The sequence below is a fragment of the Diceros bicornis genome, chromosome 9, assembly GCF_020826845.1.
Source record: "Diceros bicornis minor isolate mBicDic1 chromosome 9, mDicBic1.mat.cur, whole genome shotgun sequence".
NCBI classification, from domain to species: Eukaryota; Metazoa; Chordata; class Mammalia; order Perissodactyla; family Rhinocerotidae; genus Diceros; species Diceros bicornis.
The window spans coordinates 55418362-55440523 of NC_080748.1; the positions used below are offsets into that span (position 1 = coordinate 55418362).

Genomic DNA, 22162 nt, shown 5'->3' on the forward strand with positions numbered 1-22162 from the left:
ACTAGCCACTGAGGTATGAAGGTCTTAACAGGGACAGTGGGGCAGGAAAATTGTTTAGACTTTTGACCACTATGAGATTTTTAGATTCCATTTAGAATTCACTCATCTCTGCAATTCTGATTCCCACTATCTTGGAAGACTGTGAGTTGGCTTTGGTTTTGCTATCAAGCGATATTAGTGTTGGCAAAAATAGTCCTAACATACTCTGGGATATGATGTAATACGATGTCAAATCTTAAGAGAGGCCAATGACTTGAGAATTATGTTGCTTAAAGCAATGTTATTTGCTGAATATACAATATAAGTTAACCAAGACCATGCTGTAATTCAGAAGATTAACCACATTTTAGAGAGATGCCATTTTGACCACACATTTCCAAACAGGGTTGGACTTTTAAAGAGGAATTTCCAAGAATTGCTTTTTCTTACTTTTTATATTCCTAGTGCCAAGCACCATGCCAGGTACATGCATAGCAGTTGTCACTACATGATTTTTGAATAAGTGAATACTCTCTTAGTTAAAATTAAGACATTATTTAAATGAAAAGTTAAATTCTAACCTATTCTTTAGTCTGGAAAAACTTTCAAGTAGCAAATCAATAGTGGTGACAAGCTCTCAACTTGGAAGGTTTCATCCAAGAATATTCCTTCTCATAAAGGTGAAACACTAGAGTGACATGTTTCCATGGACTCCTGTATGTTTTTGTTCTTGAGCTGTTGGTGAAACTAAGATGTGTTCACTCCTGTGCAGTGGAAGGCTACTTTAATAAAGTGATTTCAGGAACCGAGATGGGTTCTTCCTCCAAAATACAGCCAATCCACGCCCCCCCCCCAATATAACTGAAATTTAACGATTGGTTTTGTCTTTTTCTTTTTATCTTGTTCTTCCTTGCTTAAAATAGTAGTAGGAAGAGTAATTAGATTTAACGTGACCAGTAATGTGTAAGCTGTATTTCAGCCAATGGGAAGTTGGGTAAGACAGTCCTGCCCTCGAGAGTTTGCAGTGTAGACTGGGATGGCCAGGGCCTAGGGAAGTAGGTTCCTAATTTCCATTGTAGAGTTCTCTCGGTGCTTGATAGACACTCTCATTGGCTGCTCAGTGCTTGTTACATAGGGAGCTACTTACTGACCTAGGTCTCAACTCAAGTAACCATATTGTGACTCAGCTTCCTCATGTATCAACAGGGTAAGAGCTGCTACCACATAGGGTTGCTGTGAAGGTTAAGAGAGATTGTGCACAAGTAATAGAGTAAGTGTTGGCTGTTCTAATCTGAGGAAACTGAGGCCTGGAGAAGTTCGGAGACTTATTCTTCGTTACACAGGGAAGGAGTCTGAATCCCATCTCAGTTTCTCTCACTCCAAGTTCCTTTTGATTAGGGGCACAATATTAGAGTAGTTTAAAAAGGACAGAGCCCATCCTTTTGGGAAAAACTGGCTTTTTTAACATCATAAATAACCTTTTTAATAATTTTACTGTGGGAAAGGAAAGAGCTAGGAGATAGACATTTGCTGTATTTAAATTATGTTTAGTTCTTACCTAATGTTTTTGACTCTGTGCTATAATTCTTGCATTTATAAATTTTTGGCATGTGTCACCAATGAGATCTGTCAAAGTTATTGCATCATAAATAATGATATGGATGTCTCAGGGAATTCGTTGTAAAAATTGGACCTGTTTTGTGGAATCATGGGGATCATATAATGGTTGCTTCAAAAATGAAGTTTAATGGAGCAAAGGAGAGAGGGGTGTTTTTAATTCTTTGACAGCTTGAGAGACTGACGGAAAAGCACGGCAGCTCCTGGATGTGTGCTGGCCTGGGGTTTCTCACTGTGGAAACAATGCCGTCTATATGTGGGCTGTCTTATTTGAAGGTGAATATTTAGTTGCCTCCTTGAATGGAAAAATTAAAGCAGACCCATCTTTTTTTTTTTTTTAATGTTTTAATAGTTTTTAACGTGAAATTTTAGGTTGTACATTTTTGTTTGTCCATCACCATATATATGTTTCCCTTCACCCCTTGTGCCCACCCCCCACCCCGAAAGCCCCTGGTAACCACAATACAGTTTTCTCTGTCCATGTGTTGGTTTATATTCCACATATGAGTGACATCATACAGTGTTTGCCTTTCTCTTTCTGGCTTACTTCACTTAACATAATACCCTCCAGGCCCATCCATGTTGTTTGCAAATGTGACGATTTTGTCTTCTTTCATGGCTGAGTAGTATTCCATTGTATATATACACCACATCTTCTTGATCCAGTCATCAGTTGAGGGACACTTAGGTTGCTTCCACTTCTTGGCTATAGTGAATAATGCTGCAATGCACATAGGGGTGCATAAGCCTCTTTGAATTGTTGATTTCAGGTTCGTTGGATAGATTCCCAGTAGTGGGATAGCTGGATCATAGGGCATCTCTATTTTTAATTCTTTGAGGAATCTCCATACCGTTTTCCATAGAGGCTGCACCAGTTTGCATTCCCACCAGCTGTGTATGAGGGTTCCTGTTTCTCCACATCCTCTCCAACATTTGTTGTTTTTTGTCTTGGTGATTATAGCCATTCTAACAGGCGTGAGGTGATATCTTAGTGTTGTTTTGATTTGCGTTTCCCTGATGATTGATTAATGATGTTGAACATCTTTTCATGTGCCTATTGGCCATCTGTATATCTTCTTTGGAGAAGTGTCTGTTCATTTCCTCTGCCCATTTTTTGATCGGGTTGTTTGTTTTTTTGTTGTTCAGTTGTGTGAGTTCTTTATATATTGTGGAGATCAACCCCTTGTCAGATGTATGTTTTGCAAATATTCTCTCCCAGCTGGTGGGTTGTCTGTTCATCTTGATTCTGGTTTCACTTGTCTTGTAGAAGCTCTTTAATCTGATAAAGTCCCACTTGTTTATATTTTCTTTAGTTTCCCTAGTCTGGGTAGGCATGTCATCCGAAAAGATTCCTTTATGACCAATGTCAAATAGTGTGTTGCCTATAGTTTCTTCTATGAGTTTTATAGTTTCAGGTCTCACCTTTAGGTCTTTGATCCATTTTGAGTTAATTTTTGTGAATAGCGATAGCAGATGGTCCACTTTCATTCTTTTGCATGTGGCTGTCCAGTTTTCCCAACAGCATTTATTGAAGAGACTTTCCTTTCTCCATTGTATGTTCTTAGCTCCTTTGTCGAAAATTAGCTGTCCGTATATGTGTGGTTTTATTTCTGGGCTTTCAATTCTGTTCCATTGATCTGTGTGTCTGTTTTTGTACCAGTACCATGCTGTTTTGATTATTATTGCTTTGTAGTATGTTTTTTTTTTTTTAAAGATTTTATTTATTTATTTTTTCCCCCCATAGCTCCAGTAGATAGTTGTATGTCATAGCTGCACATTCTTCTAGTTGCTGTATGTGGGACGTGGCCTCAGCATGGCCAGAGAAGCAGTGTGTCGGTGCGCGCCCGGGATCCGAACCCGGGCCTCCAGCAGCAGAGCGCACGCACTTAACCACTAAGCCATGGGGCCGGCCCTATAGTAGTATGTTTTGAAGTCAGGGATTGTGATGCCTCCTGCTTTGTTCTTTTTTCTTAGGATTGCTTTAGCTATTCGGGGTCTTTTGTTGCCCCATATAAATTTTAGTTTTGTTTTTTCTATTTCGGTGAAGAATGTCATTGGGATTCTGATTGGGATTGCATTGACTCTGTAGATTGCTTTAGGTAATATAGACATTTTAACTATGGTTATTCTTCCAATCCACGTGCATGGAATATCTTTCCATTTCTTTATGTCATCATCAATTTCTTTCAATAATGTCTTGTAGTTCTCATTGTATAGGTCATTCACCTCCTTGGTAAGATTTATTCCTAGGTATTTTATTCTTTTTGATGCAATTGTAAATGGTATTATCTTTTTGAGCTCTCTTTCTGTTGGTTCATTATTAGCATATAGAAATGCAACTGATTTTTCTAGATTGATTTTGTACCCTGCAACTTTGCTGTAGGTGTTGATTATTTCTAATAGTTTTCCAACGGATTCTTTAGGGTTTTCTATATATAAAATCATGTCATCTGCAAATAGTGAGAGTTTCACTTCTTTGTTACCTATTTGAATTCCTTTTATTCCTTTTTCTTGCCTAATAAAGCAGACCCATCTTTTGTGAAGTGTTTCATGATGTGGTTCCTGAGTCCACAGTGGCTTCTGATGGTAAATGTTCTTTGTTGGTTATTTTTTGTTTTTTGGTTTTTTTTTTTGGCATTACTTACGTTGAAATGACTGGCATGATGAAGATCGTATGTATGTATCTTAAATATCATGATCTAGTAGCTGATCAATCAATCAGTAAGTAACTTAATTCGGAATCAACTGTGAGTCCAGTTGAAGCTCATAGCCTAACTTTTGTCTTCTTCCAACCCCCTTTTTAAAACAAGCTTAAATGTGCACTGTAGTTTTGCACTGTGATTTGCACGAAAATATGATAGAGAGTGCTTTTGGGATTCTAAACGTCTTTTAAATGGCTGCTTAAAAGGAATTGAAAACTTGAAACCAGAGGAGTGCCTGCTGACTTGCATTAGTGGGTGTTTTGCTGATAACCAGTCTGGTATGGAGTGGGCTTTGAGAAGTTTCCAGAATGTTTGGGATTTAAGTCATGTGGCTTATGTGGTCAGAAATGGAACTGAGAGATGCAGCTTTAGAGAAACTTGTTGCTTATATTAGTGGGAAATCTCGTCCAGCAAGAGGATTAAAATAAAACCATAAAGAACACAGTAAAGGGTGTGAAGATAATGCCCATTTGTTTATTAAATTAATGTATTTCTCAGCAAAAGAGTTGGCTTTTTTGAAATTTGTGAACTCAGCACTTACTGCCTGTGTATTTAGCTGATAGATGTTTTCTTCCACAAAATATGCCCTTTAAAAACTTTGTATTAAGGGCCTTTCTGGAGGCCACAAGTGGTAAGACAGGTTTGGCAGCAGTGTTTGTGTGGAGTATGCTTTCGGTGTGCTGCTCCGCCCTTAATATGCTTAATATGCTCAGGGAGAGTAATTATAACTTCACAGGAACCTCTCGCCCAAGAGCCTCACACTGGGCCCCATCGCTTCTTTGTTTCTTTCCAACAGGATGGCGGTCAGCACACAGGGACATGTGGCTGGAAGAAGCATTAGCCTTGACTATAGTGTGGAGTCTTTTTTTTTTTTAAGGGGGATCAAATATTTTCACATATCATATCATTTGTGTACTGTGAAGTAGATAGGGCAAATATTTCTTTCCCTTTAAAAATTGGGGGACTTGGGCTGGCCTTGTGGCATAGTGGTTAAGTTTGGCGTGTTCTGCTTTGGCGGCCCGAGGTTGGTGGGTTCGGATCCCGGGCATGGACCTACACCACTCATAAGCCATGCTGTGGTGGTGACCCACATACAAAATAGAAGAAGTCTGGTGCAGATGTTAGCTCAGGGCAAATCTTCCTCAGCAAAAAAAAGAAAAATAAAAATAAAAAATAAGTAGAAATTAGGGAACTGAGCAGTGACTTAGTAGAAGTGTGTAGAGTGAGATGGGTACAGGATTAAACCCCAGGTATTCTCATCTGATGTATGTCTCAGATTATTTCAGGTGGTAATGATTTTATTTAACTGCATTAGGAAACCATAGAAAGAGGCTCGGAAGAAGAAGACAGAACAAGTTTTTACAGAAGGCAAGGTGTGACTGTTTGACCACATAGTGATTACTCCTGTTTGTTAACTTTCGATAACTTAAGTGGGAAGCACACGATCTCTATTTAGCTCCTGTGAATCACAACCTCGTTATGTAAAATGTTTCGCACCTCAAATAACTGGCTAATGAGTAAGGTTCAAAATTATTGAAAAACGCAGTGAGTAATTGTTAGGTTAGACCTACTAGACAAACAGTTCTTTCAAAATTCTGGGATTTCTTTCAGCATACTGAATTCTTCTTGAAATAGGGATGGGTTTATATTTTAAAGTATGATTTAATTTTTTTTGAACAAACTGCCTTTACTATATTTTGAGGTCTTTTATAGATCTATAATTTTTATAGTTTCCAGGATACTAAAGGTAGTCTGGTGGATTTTTATAATGTGGTAATTCAGTTTCTTCCTTTAAGTAAAGTATGTTACATCTGACAAAACTGACTTCGGTTTGTTGGCTAAGAGGAAACTATTTTTTTTTTTTTTTGGAGAGGAAGATCAGCCCTGAGCTAACATTCATGCTAATCCTCCTCTTTGCTGAGGAATACCGGCTCTGAGCTAATATCTATTGCCAATCCTCCTCCTTTTTTTCCCCCAAAGCCCCAGTAGATAGTAGTATGTCGTAGTTGCACATCCTTCTAGTTGCTGTACGTGGGACGCGGCCTCAGCACGGCCGGAGAAGCGGTGCATCGGCGCGCGCCCGGGATCCGAACCTGGGCCACCGGTGGCGGAGCGCGCGCACTTAACCGCTAAGCCACAGGCCGGCCCCTAAGAGGAAACTTTTTATCTTCATTCTACAGCTGGATAGTAACAGCTAATAATACTAGCTAACATTTCTGAATGTTCCTCTTCAGTCAGACAAGGGCTGATCTCAGCATAACCCTGTGAGAGAGGTGCTTTGTATCTCCATGGAACAGATGAGAAAACTAAGAGGTGAAGCAGCTTGTCCAGAGTTGTAGGTAGAAAAAGTGGCAGAGCAGGGATTCCCAGGCTCCGGAGACTCCACCTGGCCTCACCTGCAATGGTAGATGCCGTGTCATGTGTTAAGGAATGTGGTCCAGGCAGCCTCTATAGACTGAAAATTCTTGCTATAGATTTATGTTTTCTTTTTTGGTTTAAAATTCTTGGAAAAACTTTTTTTGTTTTAGTTCATTAGGAGAGGTCTTAGATGAGTTAATATTTATTATATGGATATATAAATTGTTAATTAAAAATTTTACTTTCCAGTCGGATGTTTTGTGTTATTGAGGTTGAGGTAACTAGTATGTACAGTATGAACTTTTTCTAATGCTCATGAAAATGTCCAGAGAAACACTTGAAACATTTAAAGAGAATTTTTCATTTTATTAGAGTGCCATGTTCTCTCTCTCTCTTTCTCACACACACCCACGTGCGCGTCACACATACACAATCATTATGTGTTAAGACACAAATCTCTTTTATCCAGGAAAATTAAAAAAAAAGTTAATTAAGCATTTTTTATTTACTGAGTTACCTTTTATATTCTTCACAGTGGAGGATTATTTTTGAAGGCATATTGCACTAATTTAGATTTTAAAAATCTGAATACAGACTGAAGACAATTTAATTCTTTTATTTAGAAACATTTAGTGTCTGATACAGACGAGACACTCTCTTACTGAGTAGTTGGAAATTGCTGTAGGTTTTGGGTATCTGTTGCATGTGGATGGTTCCGTAACTTTCTAGAAAGTTAAACTTTCTGAGTCTCAATCTTCTTACTGGTAAAAGGGGAATAGTAAGGATTATTAAATTTAAGGATTGTATGGATTTCATAGATAATGAGAAAAATTACCTAGCATAAAAACTGGTGTCTTTTTCTTCCTTTGTCCTTTAGAGGTAGTAGATACGGGAAATTGACCTAAATCTGATGGATTCTGACCTCTTTTGAATGTTGTTTTTTAAAAATATTATTTGTAGATCTGTTGCATGAGAAACACCTGTGGTTGCTATAGAATATAAATAAGCAAAAAATATTAAAATTAGCTATAATTCTACCACTTAGAAATAATTGCTGTTAATATACTTATTCCATATTTATTTATATAATACATACTTAGAATTATAGTAATTAGGATCATACTCTATGTATTGTGTCATAACTTGTTTATAATTAATATATTAAGTATTCTATAAAAGTAATAAATCTACTTTCATGACGAGTTTAAATTTCATGTAGTTTTCTGTTTTACAGTTATATCATAATTTAACCAATTTCTTATTGTGGGGTGTTCAGGATGTTTGTGATTGTTGCTGTTATACATAATGCTGTGAAACAATTCTTCTATTTGTGTCTTCATGTTCTTGTCATGTTGTCTTAATATAAATTCCTAGATCTGCACATAGTGCATGCATATTTAAGACTTCAGATGCATATCACAAATTGCCTTCTGGAATGATGGTATCATTTTATATTACCTTCAGTAGTATACAGAGCATGCCAGATTCCCATGTCCTCAAAATATAGACTATTATTTAAAAATCTTTGTTTAGTTTTTGTATTCTGTCTTTATAAATACAGTATAAATGGAGCCTGCTCTCATATTATTATTTAGATTTTGGTAAGTGTATATGTACAAGAGTACATTACTATTTTGATATATGGAGAAGGGTGATGTGAAATCTACTATATACCATGAACTTGGCTTTTTTTTTTTTTTAAAGATTTTATTTATTTATTTTTTTCCCCCCGAAAGCCCCAGTAGATAGTTGTATGTCATAGCTGCACATCCTTCTAGTTGCTGTATGTGGGACACGGCCTCAGCATGGCCGGAGAAGCGGTGCGTCAGTGCGCGCCCGGGATCCGAACCCCGGGCCGCCAGCAGCGGAGCACGCGCACTTAACCGCTAAGCCATGGGGCCGGCCCATGAGCTTGCCTTTTTATAGTCTTTTTGGGGAAATGAACCACTCTAGATAGTTGGGTTTTCTGAATACCTCTGTAAATCCCATTATTTCTACTTTATTAATTAATGTTCTGAATATAGCTCAGCCTTGTCCTTCTGGTACAGAGGTATTCCTTTGAGGGTTAATTATTAGAGTGTGTTGTCAAAGTGTTACCTGGAAGGTCAATGCATGTAATGAAGTTAAGCATATACTGCTGTCAGCTACCTTCAGGTATTTGATTGCACAGCATTTTGGCCATTACAGGCTAATAAGTAGGTGATATTTTCAGATGAGTAGACTGGAGTTCGGAGAGGTTATTTAACTTGCTTAAGATCACATAGGTATTAGGTAATGGAAGTGGGATTTGAATATACTTTTGTCTGTCTTGAACTCTTTCTCTTTCCACTTCGTCACTTGCTATACTCTGCCTTCTTGGTTGGCCTATCCAGTGCTGTTGACTATCCCTTCGCTGCTCTCCCTGTGTCTGTAGAGCGCAGACGTCCTTTCTTCTGAATCCCTGTTCTAATCTCGGTTGGTTTGGGAACACAATCGCTAGATTGTTTCAGTGGTGGATAATTAAGTGTTGGTGGCTCTGAGGGGCTTTCCTACGACCGGAGAGAATGGACTTTGACATCTGCTTTGGATGTTCCTGGGACTTTTTCATGCTTTTTGACCTTGGATAGGAGTTCCCAGATAAATGAGATGTTAGCATGTTTTCACTAGCTGGGTTTACTGCTCCCCTGGAGTTTGTTTTGGATCTATTTGGGGAAAATTCCAAAGAGCTTGTGCTGCACAGGTTACCTGGCATTATCCATGCGCCACTTCCCGAAAGGAATGTAGCATTCTGTTTGGATATATTTTACTGTGCTTTTAAACTTTGTATTTTACTTCTGTGGCTGTGAGCTCCTTGGGGGAAGAGCTGTCTGCCCTTGTTTTTTGTAGATCTTCACCGAGTATCCAGGTAAGTGCCTGTAACAGAGACACTCAGCAAAGGTTTAATTCATGCAGCCCTTCTATAGATTAATGCCGTGTATAGGAAAGGGTCTTCTATTTCTTCCTGCATTTGAGTGTGTCACCTCCTGACCCACGCTCCTGTCCATATTTATAGAACCAGCTTATGGGAAGCTAATTCTAAAAGTAACCCTTGTTTTGTCAGTTAACAGATAGTACGTCTAGCTGTAGCAGTGTTGGGCATTGTGGAAAGGTGCAGAAGACAGACGGATTCTAGGTAGACTTATAAAGCCAGCAGTGGTGAGTCAGGACAGGAGGAGCCCTGGAGCTGGTCTAGGATTTACGATTAGTGACTTCCCAAATCAGGTGTCCAAAAACATATTTTCTTTCTGAAGAGGCAGGTGGAGCAAGGACTCCTGCTTGCAGGTGGTGGGTACATCTTTAGGGCAGCTGATGTCCTCAAGATGTTGCACACACTTAGCTGGGGACCCGGTCCCAGGAGTTGTTCTTGGGGCAGCTTTTTCTCACTCTGGCCTCCATTTTCTCTGCTACTTCTTCCCCTGTGGAATCCCCTTCTCTCCCAACCACTCCACCCTGGAGAGACAGAATCTCTAGATATTTTTCTGGAGATTTCACTAAGAACATTGTGGTGGTAACCGTAGGTGGCCTGTTCGTATGTAATAGCTTTAAGTGGGGAATTGTCTGTTTAAAATACGTACCATCTTACCTCTCTGTTTTTTGTCTGTCTGTGTCAAGATTTAATAATCTTCTCCTGAGAATGTTTCAGTAAATAGCTCCTTGTACAAATCAGGGCCATTACATGAATAACTTTAAGGAGAGTTATGCCCTCTGCTATTTAGCTTTGTAATAAAACGAGGAATTTAAGGATGAAATTGAAATTAACGATGTGCATATATAGTTGGTATTTCAAGTTTATATCTTAACCTGCTTTTATGTACTCTTAGTAGAATAGATCACTGCTAAGTTTTTTATAGAAAATATGTTGGAAATTGAGCTTCTAACTTTTGTTTATCATCTGTAACATGTTTATATTACAGACAATGATCGTTGTGGTTTTTTTTCCTATTTATATTTGTTCATACTAAGATAGTTAGCCTCGCTCTTTGTCACGTAGAACTGCATGTAATTTCCTGTATGGAACAACTTTTGGCGATATGTACATCCTTCAAGTATAACATTAGATGCATATTAATTAATTTAATACTGAATTTGACTTGTGTATTATCTCTAATTAAGAGAAAATTAATACCCAAATCTTTCTTTCAGGCAGTAACAGAGAAGAGTTTTGAAACAAAGGATTTTCGAGCCTCTCTAGAGAATGGTGTTCTGTTGTGTGAGTAAGTATTTAAAGCATTCAAAAAGTAATTCAAAAGCAAAAGTGTGTTCATGTGTGTGTGTGTTATGAGGTGTCTTCACTCCTCCCCTGCCCCCCGACCCCAAGGCCACCATAGTCACAGATACATTTTCTTGGTGTCAGGTGAGATTTGATCCTGCAAATTGATACCCCCACATTACCAGATAGTAGGAAGGGGTTATCAGTCTCTGTATCTAAAGATAGCATTAGTGAATATGTATTATTTTTAATTAATAAACAAGAAAGATTCTATTATTGCTTGATGGGCCAGTAGGGGTGAGTGGTGGAGGAGGAAGCCGTATTACATTGCACTAGCTATCACTTAGTCTGAATATTCTGATGTATGGAATTACCTGATTTAGAAGTTCACATAAACTGTTTTTCTTCATCAATAAATAGTGATGATTGTAGAATAAATTTAGGCAGCAGCAAATTTTTCTTTTAAGCTCTAGGTGGAGTCATTACATTACTACAATCACCTTGAGTCATGGGCATTTGTTAAATTAGTATGATACTTTTGAGAATCACGTCCCAGGCTTTGGTTATTATGAGTAAAATAGGCTGGTGCTGTGATTGATGGAATGAGCCCTGCATTGTATGTTTAGTGTAATGTTTTATGTACAGTTAACCAGGTATGTGACCTTTGGGGTGAGGGGCAGGTAGGCCTGTGGGATGTGAGGATAAAGTCCTGGGTGAGGATGCCGGCTGCAGAAGTGAGCAAATAAATTATAAGAATGTACTTGAGTACGCACCCACATTTTTGAAAGCACTTGAGTATTCCAATCTGGACACTTATCTCGTAGGTATTTATGGAATCTGTCCACATGTAAGCACTGGGAGTGTATGTGCTAGTACTTAGATGATTTTGATTATCCTTTTAAAGGAGGTTATTTGCAGGGAAGATCAGGAGTCAGAGGGCCTAGGTTTAATTCCTTGCTCAATTACTTTTGGACATTTGAGCAAATGAGTTAACATCTGAGCCTTATTTTCTCATCTGTAAAGTAGAGATCAGGGTATCTGATCTCCCTAATTCACAGGGTTGCAAAGTTCAATTATATATATATATATATATATATAAAATTATATATATATATTAAGGTTTTTATACACTGTCAAACTTTGTATAAATACATGTCGTTGCTAGGAAGAGGGCTGTGTAGGTAATAGTCTACATCTCATCAGCTCTCTTGGTAGGTGTTCAAATTTCTTTATCTTAAAGCCTTATTACTAAGTTGAACCATATGAAGTTGTCCATATTCAACCATCTGTGACCTACAGAAATGTCAGCTTCGTGTGGTTCTACCTAATATGTCATAGGACAAGTGTATAAAGAAGGGCCACAAGTAAAGTTTAAGGGATGTTTCTTGTCCTCTTCTGATGTCACATTCAGAATCGTCCGTGCCAAATAGTGTTCAAACTATTTTAGTAGGCCACGTGATCAGCCCCTTTGGTCACTGATAGGAAATTACTTTATTTTGATTTGAAAACTATATGATTTAAAATAGTGTTCCACATAGAGACAGAGATTGGGTTGGTGGTAACCAGAGGGGAAGGGGGGAAGGAGGAGGACAAAAGGGATGATTAGGCACCTGTGTGTGGTGATGGATTGTAATTAGTATTTGGGTGGTGAACATGATGTAATCTATCCAGAAATAGAAGTATAATGATGTACACCTGAAATTTATACAATGTTATAAACCAATGTTACTGCAATAAACAAAAAAGAATTAAACAGATTAAAAAAATAGTGTTCTAATGTGTTCAGAAGATGGAGGGAAAAAAATGACTTAAAAAGATGCGTGTGATATGAAAATTATTTTAGCTGTGAGTATGGATGATTTAGAGGTTTGCAGCAAAATAACTTTGATGTCAATTGTAAGCCTCACAAGTCAGGATAGGAGTTGGATGGGTTTATGTAGGAAGTGCACCTGTGAACACAGAGTTGTTTTTAGATATGTGAGAACATAGTAGCCCAAATAGATAATCTTTCAAAGAAGTGACTTTGTGGTTATATACTCACAGTGATGAACTATCGCTGCAAACATTTTTAGGGATCTCTCTTTTTTGGATCACCTCCATACCTAGGCCATTAGACATATTTGATAGTGACAAAATTGTTGATTTTGAATGCAATTCATGTACCAGCCTGGGCGCTGAATGATTTGAGGTGATTTCTAAAAACTATACCCAACCTAAAGGGTGAGCATATTGTTACCAGTGAGGGTATTTGAGGTTATTGAAAACTGTTTTGACCGCAAGCAACACTGTTAGGATAAATATGTAAGCTCTACCTTAATTGTCATGGCAAGCATTTGGATGCATGTTTAGAAATAAATTGATTTTTTAAAAAGTCACTTCAATTTACAAACTTCTAAAAGCTCATTTCTAGATTGTTTCCTAGTTGAAATAACACCAGTGTGGGGTTTTGTGCATTTCCTGGTAAGTCTAATCAATCTGTTTAGTACCCAGTATTCTTTAAATGAGTGTTTCCCAAAAGTAGCATAAGTAGGTATTACGTTGTGTTAATCAACAATTGTAGTTTACGGTGGGACGCCAAAATATTGCGTGATGTTTGTATTGAAAAAATATTTCTCTTAATTGTCAATCACATTGTTTATAGCCACTGGCTAAAGAAGGCATTTTAATCTAAAAGGTGTAGTGTTGGGGGGCAAAAAGTCCAGGTAACTACATTCTGAATAGCTCTATAACTGAAGGAAGCCTAGCCGGTTGGTCTACAAAACGATTAAGCAGGCATCACTGATCATATCCACCTGAGTTATAATGCCCACGAGGAAAGCAAAATCAGCTGTTCAGAGGGCTGGTATTATAAGCCTGACTTCTAAATTAATGGGAAATATAGTAAGCTTTCTGTCTTTGAGAATATTTTACCCCGTAAGAGATCTCAAGTTTTAGCTGAAATATGATGAGGCTATTTTAAAAATCTGAATTCATTTTCTTACAGGAAAAGGCTGACTTCTCTTTGGTTCACTGCCAGAAAAATTACCGATTCTTGTGAAATATAGCATCTACTTATTACCTATTAAAAATCTCTAAGCATCTTAATTCATTATCCCCATTTAAGAATTTTCTTGTTATTTTGTCTGGTAATTTCAGGAGTCTTTTATCCTTTAGTAGTAGTTTATCCTCTTTGAACTGGCATTCTGAAATATCAAAGTCAAGTGTTGGAGGAAATGAGCTTATTATAGCTTTCACCCAACTGGCAGTGTACTGACATTTGAGATAGTCTAAATTGGGGGTAAACTCTGCATTGGGGTTGCAGGCAAGATATACATCTGAGTAAAGAGGATAGTTATGTGCATTCATTGCCTTTTAATCTGATTGACTGTTGAAGTTAATATCTTCTGTTAATCATTTTAGTATCATTTAGTTTGATTGACTGTAGGCGCTAATGAGTTGAAGGCTAAAGGAAATTTCTCTGGTTAAAATCTGTTATAGGAATTCTTTCACTGTATACCTCAGATACATAATTTCTCTTGGCTTTACTAAATAGTGAGATGGAAACAAAATCTAATTTTTGTTTTTTTCTAATTAGTAGAAGGATCAACAATAAGATGATTTCAGCTCCTTATTATAATTATCTATGAATTTTATTAATAGTATTCATTAATCTGTCTCTTATCTTTGGTGTTTATTAGTATTCATGAGGACTACCTTACTATATATTTAAAAAAATATGAGATTTGCCCCTGCATAAACATCCGTAATCCTCTCTTGTCTGTGGTTCTAGCAGAATTGTTTCTGTTCTCTAAACATACTTAGTTGAGGCATATCCAGCTAGTGATATACGTTAGTAGTTTCACAGTTGCTCATCTGATGATAGCAGTCTTGGAAATATTCAAATGAAAACATTCTTTTCCTTATGAAGTAAGAAAGAGGTATTTGAAGATAATCTTACTGGGTGTGTCTCTGATTAGTCAGTCTGTAATTCACATCCCTGGAATAATGCCAAGTCTCTGCTTTGTCCTGAGTCAGCTGTGCATCAGACATTTATGCCATTTGGAACTTGTGGCTCATGTTATTGAGAAAAGTCTGCTCACACCGTCACCAGGCCTCCCTTCCCGTGGTTGGCAGCTTGGAAAGAGTGGAGCAATAGGTTCACCTATTCAGTTTGAGAAATCCTGTTTCTATTTCTGTCTGCCATGTGACCACTATACTATCTACCTAAAAGTAGCCTAATATTTTTGTTCAAGATGCATTCAATTGAAGGAGAAAAAAAATTATTAAAAAAAATACTCCTGTTAATTTTCTATGGGATACTCAGGTGATTGTTTTAAGACATCAGACAAGATAGAGAACTTTGTCACTTCTCATCATGCAAGACAACTCTGTCCTTTGTTAGAGTGACAGTAACATCAGTTGGCCCTTGGGGCTTCTATGCAATGCTCCCTGTGAAGCCCAGAGGTCCTTCTGTAATGCCTGACGGCTTATTTTTCTTAGAGCTCTTTCTGGCTTTGAATTTCCTAAGGAGAACAACTGCTTCCATACAGCTCTCCAGTATGCCAACACTATTTATTGACCTCATCCATATTATAGCCATTTGAAATTTAAGACTGACTAAAAAGTATTTTTCTTCACTTAAAGTAATATAAACTTTGAAGTTTCCATATTACTTGATAACCCAGTAGTAGGCAAAAAAAAAGATGCAAGTGTTCAAGTTCATAAAGATTATTTGAAAATTTTAAACTGCTTTCTTTTCAGTATTTTATGGTTGCCATCTGTATGCTCTCTTTTTAAGCTTCACAGTTAATTTTTTTCTGTAATTTCTTATCTAAATATAGTAAAATATCGTTTAAAAAAAAGTATATCGAAGTTCAGCTTGGCTAACATCAATTTAAAAATTCACTTCTGTTGTGGTACTCAGATTATGCAGACTCATTGCAAATTTTGCAGAAGTTTTTTACATTGTGGCCTCAATCTTGAAGCTAGAAAGCTTCAGTCCTGTTTGAGGAACTGGCATGTACCTTTTACAGGGCTTTCTCACCCTGAATATAGATTACTAAGAGGAGAACATACGACATTTCAGTGATAGGGCCTCTGAGAAATAAATGAAATGATGGTCTACTGAAAATAAAAAAGAGTAATATATGTGCTAAATGTATGGGATATAAACAATTTATATTCAAGTTGATCAATCAGTGGTTATTATTGAGGTATGTTTTTCGTGTAATGAAGGCTCTCCAATAGGCCCATGGAAAACAATGTGTTGGCCACAAAATGGTGCAAGTATGAGAATTTTGGTCAGTGCAATGAGAAGTAAATTAAATAAGGGAATGAATATTGTAAAAAGAACAAATATATAATGGTTTCACATCAATTAAAGGTAGAGTAATTGCCTCATATGAGAGATTTTTGTATATCAACAATCATCAGTCAGAAAATTAGATGAGATCTAGGGTGTAAAAGCAATAGTAACACAGTTTAGAACACTGTAGAAAAATGTATGACTTTTATTTTGTATGTTGAAAATGTAATGGTAAGCTATAAGATTTAAGAAATGGAATGATAAGCTATATTTCTATATAGGGTAATGTCAATTAATTTATAATTTTAATCCAATACCCGTATTAAATCTAGTCACACTTTTCTTAGAGTAGTATTATTTTAACGTTCTTATGGAAGAATAAATAGATGAGAAAAGAAAAAATTCTAAAAATAAAAATTTCTGTGGAATGAGCCTATCCCAATATTAGAACACATGACAAACATGACAAAGCGCGGTAATTAAAGATGATAGATTGCTTTATAAATGAACATATTAAGGTAATAGCAAGGTCCAAAATACATTCTTTGTTTTTTTCCTTCTCCCCAAAGTCCCAGTGCATGATTGCATATCCTAGTTGTAAGTCCCTCTAGTTTGTCTATGTGAGCTGCTGCCACAGCATGGCATCTGACAGACAGGTGGTCTGGTTCCACAACTGGGAAACAAACCTGGGCTGCCAAGGCAGAGAGCCCAGAACTTTAACCACTAGACCGTCAGGGCTGGCCCCCGAAATATATTCTTATGCATAGGGATTTGTGATAAAGGAGATAAAAGAAAATGGAAAAGAGATGTCACACGATTCATTGTATTGGGATAAATAATTAGCTAAGAATTAATTTACAAACTAACCATGTACCAGAATATAGCCTAGATTAAAATAATAAGAAGCTGAAAAAATAAAATTAAAAAGTTGAAAACTCTTTGGTGGCACTTTAAAATTCTAAGCTTTGAAGGAATAAGAGAAAAACACAAAAATAGATTTGAATCTGTATATACCTAGATATTCTGGCAAATAACATTCTGAGAAAAATATTTTAAGCAAAGATGACTTAAATGTTATCTAGAGTTCAAATAAATTGGTAAATTGGTAAGATACACATTGAAGAAAACCTCAATAGACAAATAAGCAAAGATTGTGATCAAATACTTGACAAATGAAGAAATACTACTGGAAATAAATAGTAAAATCTTCACCTTCATTAGTAAGAAATAATATGCTAAAACTAGATACTGTTTTTAATTGAAACTAGTAAATAATTTAAAATTATATTAAAAAATGATGGCCATATTGTGACAAAATGCTATATACAATAGTCTCAAAATGACCAATTGAATATAAGCTGAGTCAGCTTTGAAAAGCAATTTGGCAATATCTATCAAGTAATTATATGCTAGTTTATTTATTAATATAAACATATATTTATTTATTATAAAAATTACATATTTCCCAATAATACTTCTTTTGGAAATCTAAGAAGGGACTACAAAATGGGGAAAAAGATATGTATAAAGCCTCTTCATAGTATAAAATATTAAAAACAACTTACATATCTAAAATGTGATATGAAAAATTGGTGAAATTTTTTACATCCCTTAGGAGTGGTGGTTATAAAGGCTGCAGCACTGTGGAAGATCATGCAATAGGTCGCTGACACGCAGAGGTGAAGTGTCACTGCTATATCGTGCCATGAAGTGGGCACAGGAATGCTGGCTGCTTGTGCAAAAGGAAATTGATTCATATCAGCACATTCCTTTCCAGACAAGTATCAAGAGCTTAACACTGATAATTTTATTTCTAGAAATAGAATATAAGAAATGATAAGGAGCATGGACAAAGATATGAGTACAGACATGCATCGAAGCATTTTTACAGTGGCAAAAATGGAGAGAACTTAAGTACAACTATCAGAGAATGACATATCACTCTTACTTGCGTGAAGGGCTGGAGAGAAACTTAGCGATGTTACTTAATAGTAAACAACAGAATTGGGACAGGATCCCGGAGTCTTCCTGCTAGATGCTTTGTGTTATTGATGTGGGATTGTGAAATGTCCTGTTGCTCAGCGAGGTCCAGTGCTGTAACTGTTGAGCTTGCTTAGAATAAAAGGAACCTGCTGTCAGACCGCTCACGCTTTGCTAGACTCACTTCAGGATGCTTCTGGCATAACAGTGAGGCTAAATAGGAAAGTCCTGTCAAAATAAAATGATAATTATCAGCTGTGTTGATACGGACTTGTTGCTGTTTCACACAATTTTCCATCTTAGCATGTATTGTTAACTATTTGTGTTGTGTCCTAATTCAGCACTATTCAAGATTACTATCACAGGAATTCTAGAAATTAAAAATATTTTTACTACCAGTAAAATACTGAAGTGATCATAAATATTTATATTGAATGCTTTTAAACTTTAAAATTTTAAATTATATATGCTTATTCCTTTACCCATGGAAACGTGGTCGCTAACTACTCAATGTGGTTTTTATTTTTAAAATATTATAGTTTATGAATTTAGATTGAGGTAATTAATTAAAAATCTTAGTAAGGAATTTACTTAAGATAACCAGTCCAAATTAATATATCTGATAGTTTACTCTCTTGATCAATATTTGACAATTAGAAGAGAGCATTAAAGTTTGACTTGTCTGGCAACAGAAAAAATAGCAGAGGGGAGGTGTCCTTGTTGGGAAAAGCAAAAAGCCATTTGTAGCATCTGAGTGAGACTAAAGGTAAAGTTTTCCTAAGTTTATTTCTATAAAGAAGATAGAGGTTTTGAATCATTCACGGGAAAATTTCTACATTAAAAGTTAGGAGTGGATTTTAGCAAATTTTTTTTTCAATTATTTTATTGAGGTCATATTGGTTTATAACATTGTGTAATTTCAGGTGTACATTATTATGTATCAGTTTCTGTATACACTGCATCGTGCTCACGGACAATGGTCTAATTAGCAAATATTTTTAAAGCAGCTACTACATGCCAGGTACCTTGCTGGAGATGCTGTTTGGAATGAGGGGATATCCTTGCATTAGCAGCTTCACTGTCTGGTTGCTCTGTGGCTGATCCCAGCGCCAATCTTCCTCTTTTTTTTATTTTTATTTTTTTGGCTTGGGGAAGATTAGCCCTGAGCTAACATCTGTGCCAACCTTCCTCTATTTTTGTTTGTGGGTCACCTCCATAGTGTGCCTTGACGAGTGGTATAGGTCCATGCCTGAGATCTGAACCTGCGAACCCTGGCCGCCGAAGTGGAGTGTGCTGGACTTAACCACTACGCGCCACGGGGCCAGCCCCACAGTGTTCTGTCTTTAGTAAGCATTCAAATGTTTGTTAAGCAGAGTTTGCATCTAGAAGAAAACTAGGTAAATGAATAAGTGCCAAATAACAGATAAAACAAAAATCATTGCTCTTTAATTTGTAAGGAAATGTGTAGTATCTTTATTATATCTTTTAAAAAAACTTTAGTTACTAACAGGAAAAGTTTGACTAATGTGGGGAGATGTATTTAGAAAACGTTGACAGAAAGATATTAGAAATATGTATGTATGAGTGGCTAACCGAATAATTATAGGTTAAGAAGTTCACTCTTAGTGTATTGATGTACTTTTCGATGTCAGTCTCTCTGGTACATTTGGAAAAGTCTTTGGAAATAGGAAGTTGAAAGGTGTCCCTAAGTTTTCTACCTCTGCTGAAGAGCTTTCTGATCAAGGCGAGAATGAGGTTTGGTATTGGGAACTAGTTTCTGGAGACTAAGGGACAGAGCATCAAATTCTAGTTTTCATTAAAACCTTTTATGATGAGGTAGACATCATATTGTGCTATTTACAGTTTTCTTGGAGTGTCACCTGAGTTATATTTCAAGTCGGGTCACATTCACTTGTGACAAAGTTTCTGAACAGAGGCAACTTTCTAGCATCTGTTGTATAACTTAGCTCCTTTGGAGGGAGTGGACAATCTGTTTTGGGGAGGAGAAGAAAAGAAAGTGGACAACAACTAGAGGGATGAGCTGAAGGAGAGGAGTGCTCTACCATGGGAGTGATCAAATGACCAGATGTCTTCTGTTCCGGCTTTAATCTTACCAAGAGAGCAAATGTCTGATGTGCTAACAAAGCACATAACCAGCTTTTAATGCCATAGTCAGAGGGAAGGCTTGGGGGAGTAGAGGTATAATTCTACATAGTATTAGAGGGATGGGACATGAGGATGCAGACCCTTGACTGCCTCTAGTTCCTTGTGCATAGAAGCATCTGGAAGGTTATCATGTTATATGATTCTTGAATAGAGCCAATGACCTGAAGTCAGTGTTGCCTTTAAGAATTCCACACGTGTAGTTGAAGAACACTTATTATGCAAAAAAGTTTTATTTGTAAAAGAGTGTGATACCTCTCTTGTATGGCACTTATATTGTTTTGGACCTAAGACTATGCCCCTATTTCTTTAGATATACTTAAATTTCACAGTTTAGATTTTATAAAACCTATGTTTCTCCTTAGAAGAAATATCCTAAAAGTTCTTCCTTTAATTGTATATTAAAATAATTATTCATGATTAATAATTTTATTGGATGTTCAGTATTTGCCAAAACTGTATGTGCATTTTCTCCACATTCTAGTGCTTAGAACTGATACCATTTTAACTATTGACAAAATAAAACATCGTTTTCCTCTAGTGACATGACTTTTTAGAGGGTGGGTTTATGTGTTATCCAGAGGGTTGTTTTTCCCTTGTGGTTATTTCCATGTTCGTACATGTACCAGGAGGCTCAAGAGTGGAGAAGGACGTCAATCCACTGTGTGTATGTTGTTTCTAAGTAATAGCTCTGGAACCTTCTGATGAGGGAGAAGTCAATTAACTCATTGGGAGACATCATTTATCCATGCTATTTCCTTTACCTCCATCCCTTATGCCTTTGGCTGACTTAATTGAGAGTAGGCTGTGTTATTATCCATTCCAGAAACTGTGTTAAAAAAAAATGTCCTTGATATTACTAACACAGTAATACAAAACTGATAAGTGATGTAAATAGGGAAAGTGAATGATCTGGCTAGTCACTAGTGACTCGAATGGGTGGAGGAGGAATTTATGATACTCCTCCTCTAATAAGGACAACAGATGCCAGACTTTCCTGACATATTATAAGTTGCCCCAGCTCATATTGGTCTCTAATTTTTTATATCAGTGAAAGATTACATTTTAAGATCCAAATTACTATAGGAAAGTCACTGCCAAGCTAGTGATCCACAACTGTTACTAATTTCCTGATTTATACTATGCCAGAATTATGTTCCTGTTAAGTCATGATTCAGTTATTAGTTCTTCTGTGCACTGCAAGAATGCCACTGGTAATAGAATTAAAGAGATACCTGGTAATGGGGAGGAAGTAGAACAATTAATTTAGAAGTGTCGTTTCTTATAAATCTGCTCAATTCTTTTTCTAGCTCCTCAGCTAGTGATTAAAGAAAAGTAATGAGGCCATGAAGAGAGAGAGCCTTGCTTCCTACATGGCTTTCAGTGTACGAATCAGAAGTTAGGTATCAAGGAATGACAGCTCTAGGAAATGCTTAAAGTCAAGGGGATGGTTTTATTATCTGTATTAAGTTGTCTAAAGATCTTTGTGTGAAGAAACTCTGAAAACAGAAAAACATCTTTTGTTGGCCACACTAAGTCTTCATAAGCCACTGTTTTGTAATTTTGAATCCTGTTGAACAACATTCTGAAGGTTATTAAACTGAGACTTTTGTCTTTTTTATTTTTAGCACACTCGAGTGTATATATAAATCTCTGGAATGTTGAAGGAGTGACATTCCACAAGGGTCAGATATTTTTTTTCTGTCGCCCATTGTGAAGAGGAGACCAGTAAATTACGAATGTTTGATTCTTTCTTCTTTCCTTGCTTGCTTTTGGAGCTCTGTTACAGAATTAAGAGTTGTTTTTTGTGGATGGATTATTGAATAGGAAAATCGTTGTTTCAAGTTGCTG

The 22162-nt window shown here is 36.7% G+C and overlaps 1 protein-coding gene across 1 annotated transcript in view; it reads left to right on the forward strand.

The window, feature by feature from the left end:
* Window positions 1–22162, forward strand: part of LMO7 (LIM domain 7) — a 191601-nt gene that overhangs the window by 55247 nt on the left and 114192 nt on the right. The window contains exon 2 of the mRNA XM_058548316.1: window positions 10818–10888. Coding sequence (XP_058404299.1) covers window positions 10818–10888 — 71 coding nt within the window. The remainder of the gene's footprint in view (window positions 1–10817; window positions 10889–22162) is intronic.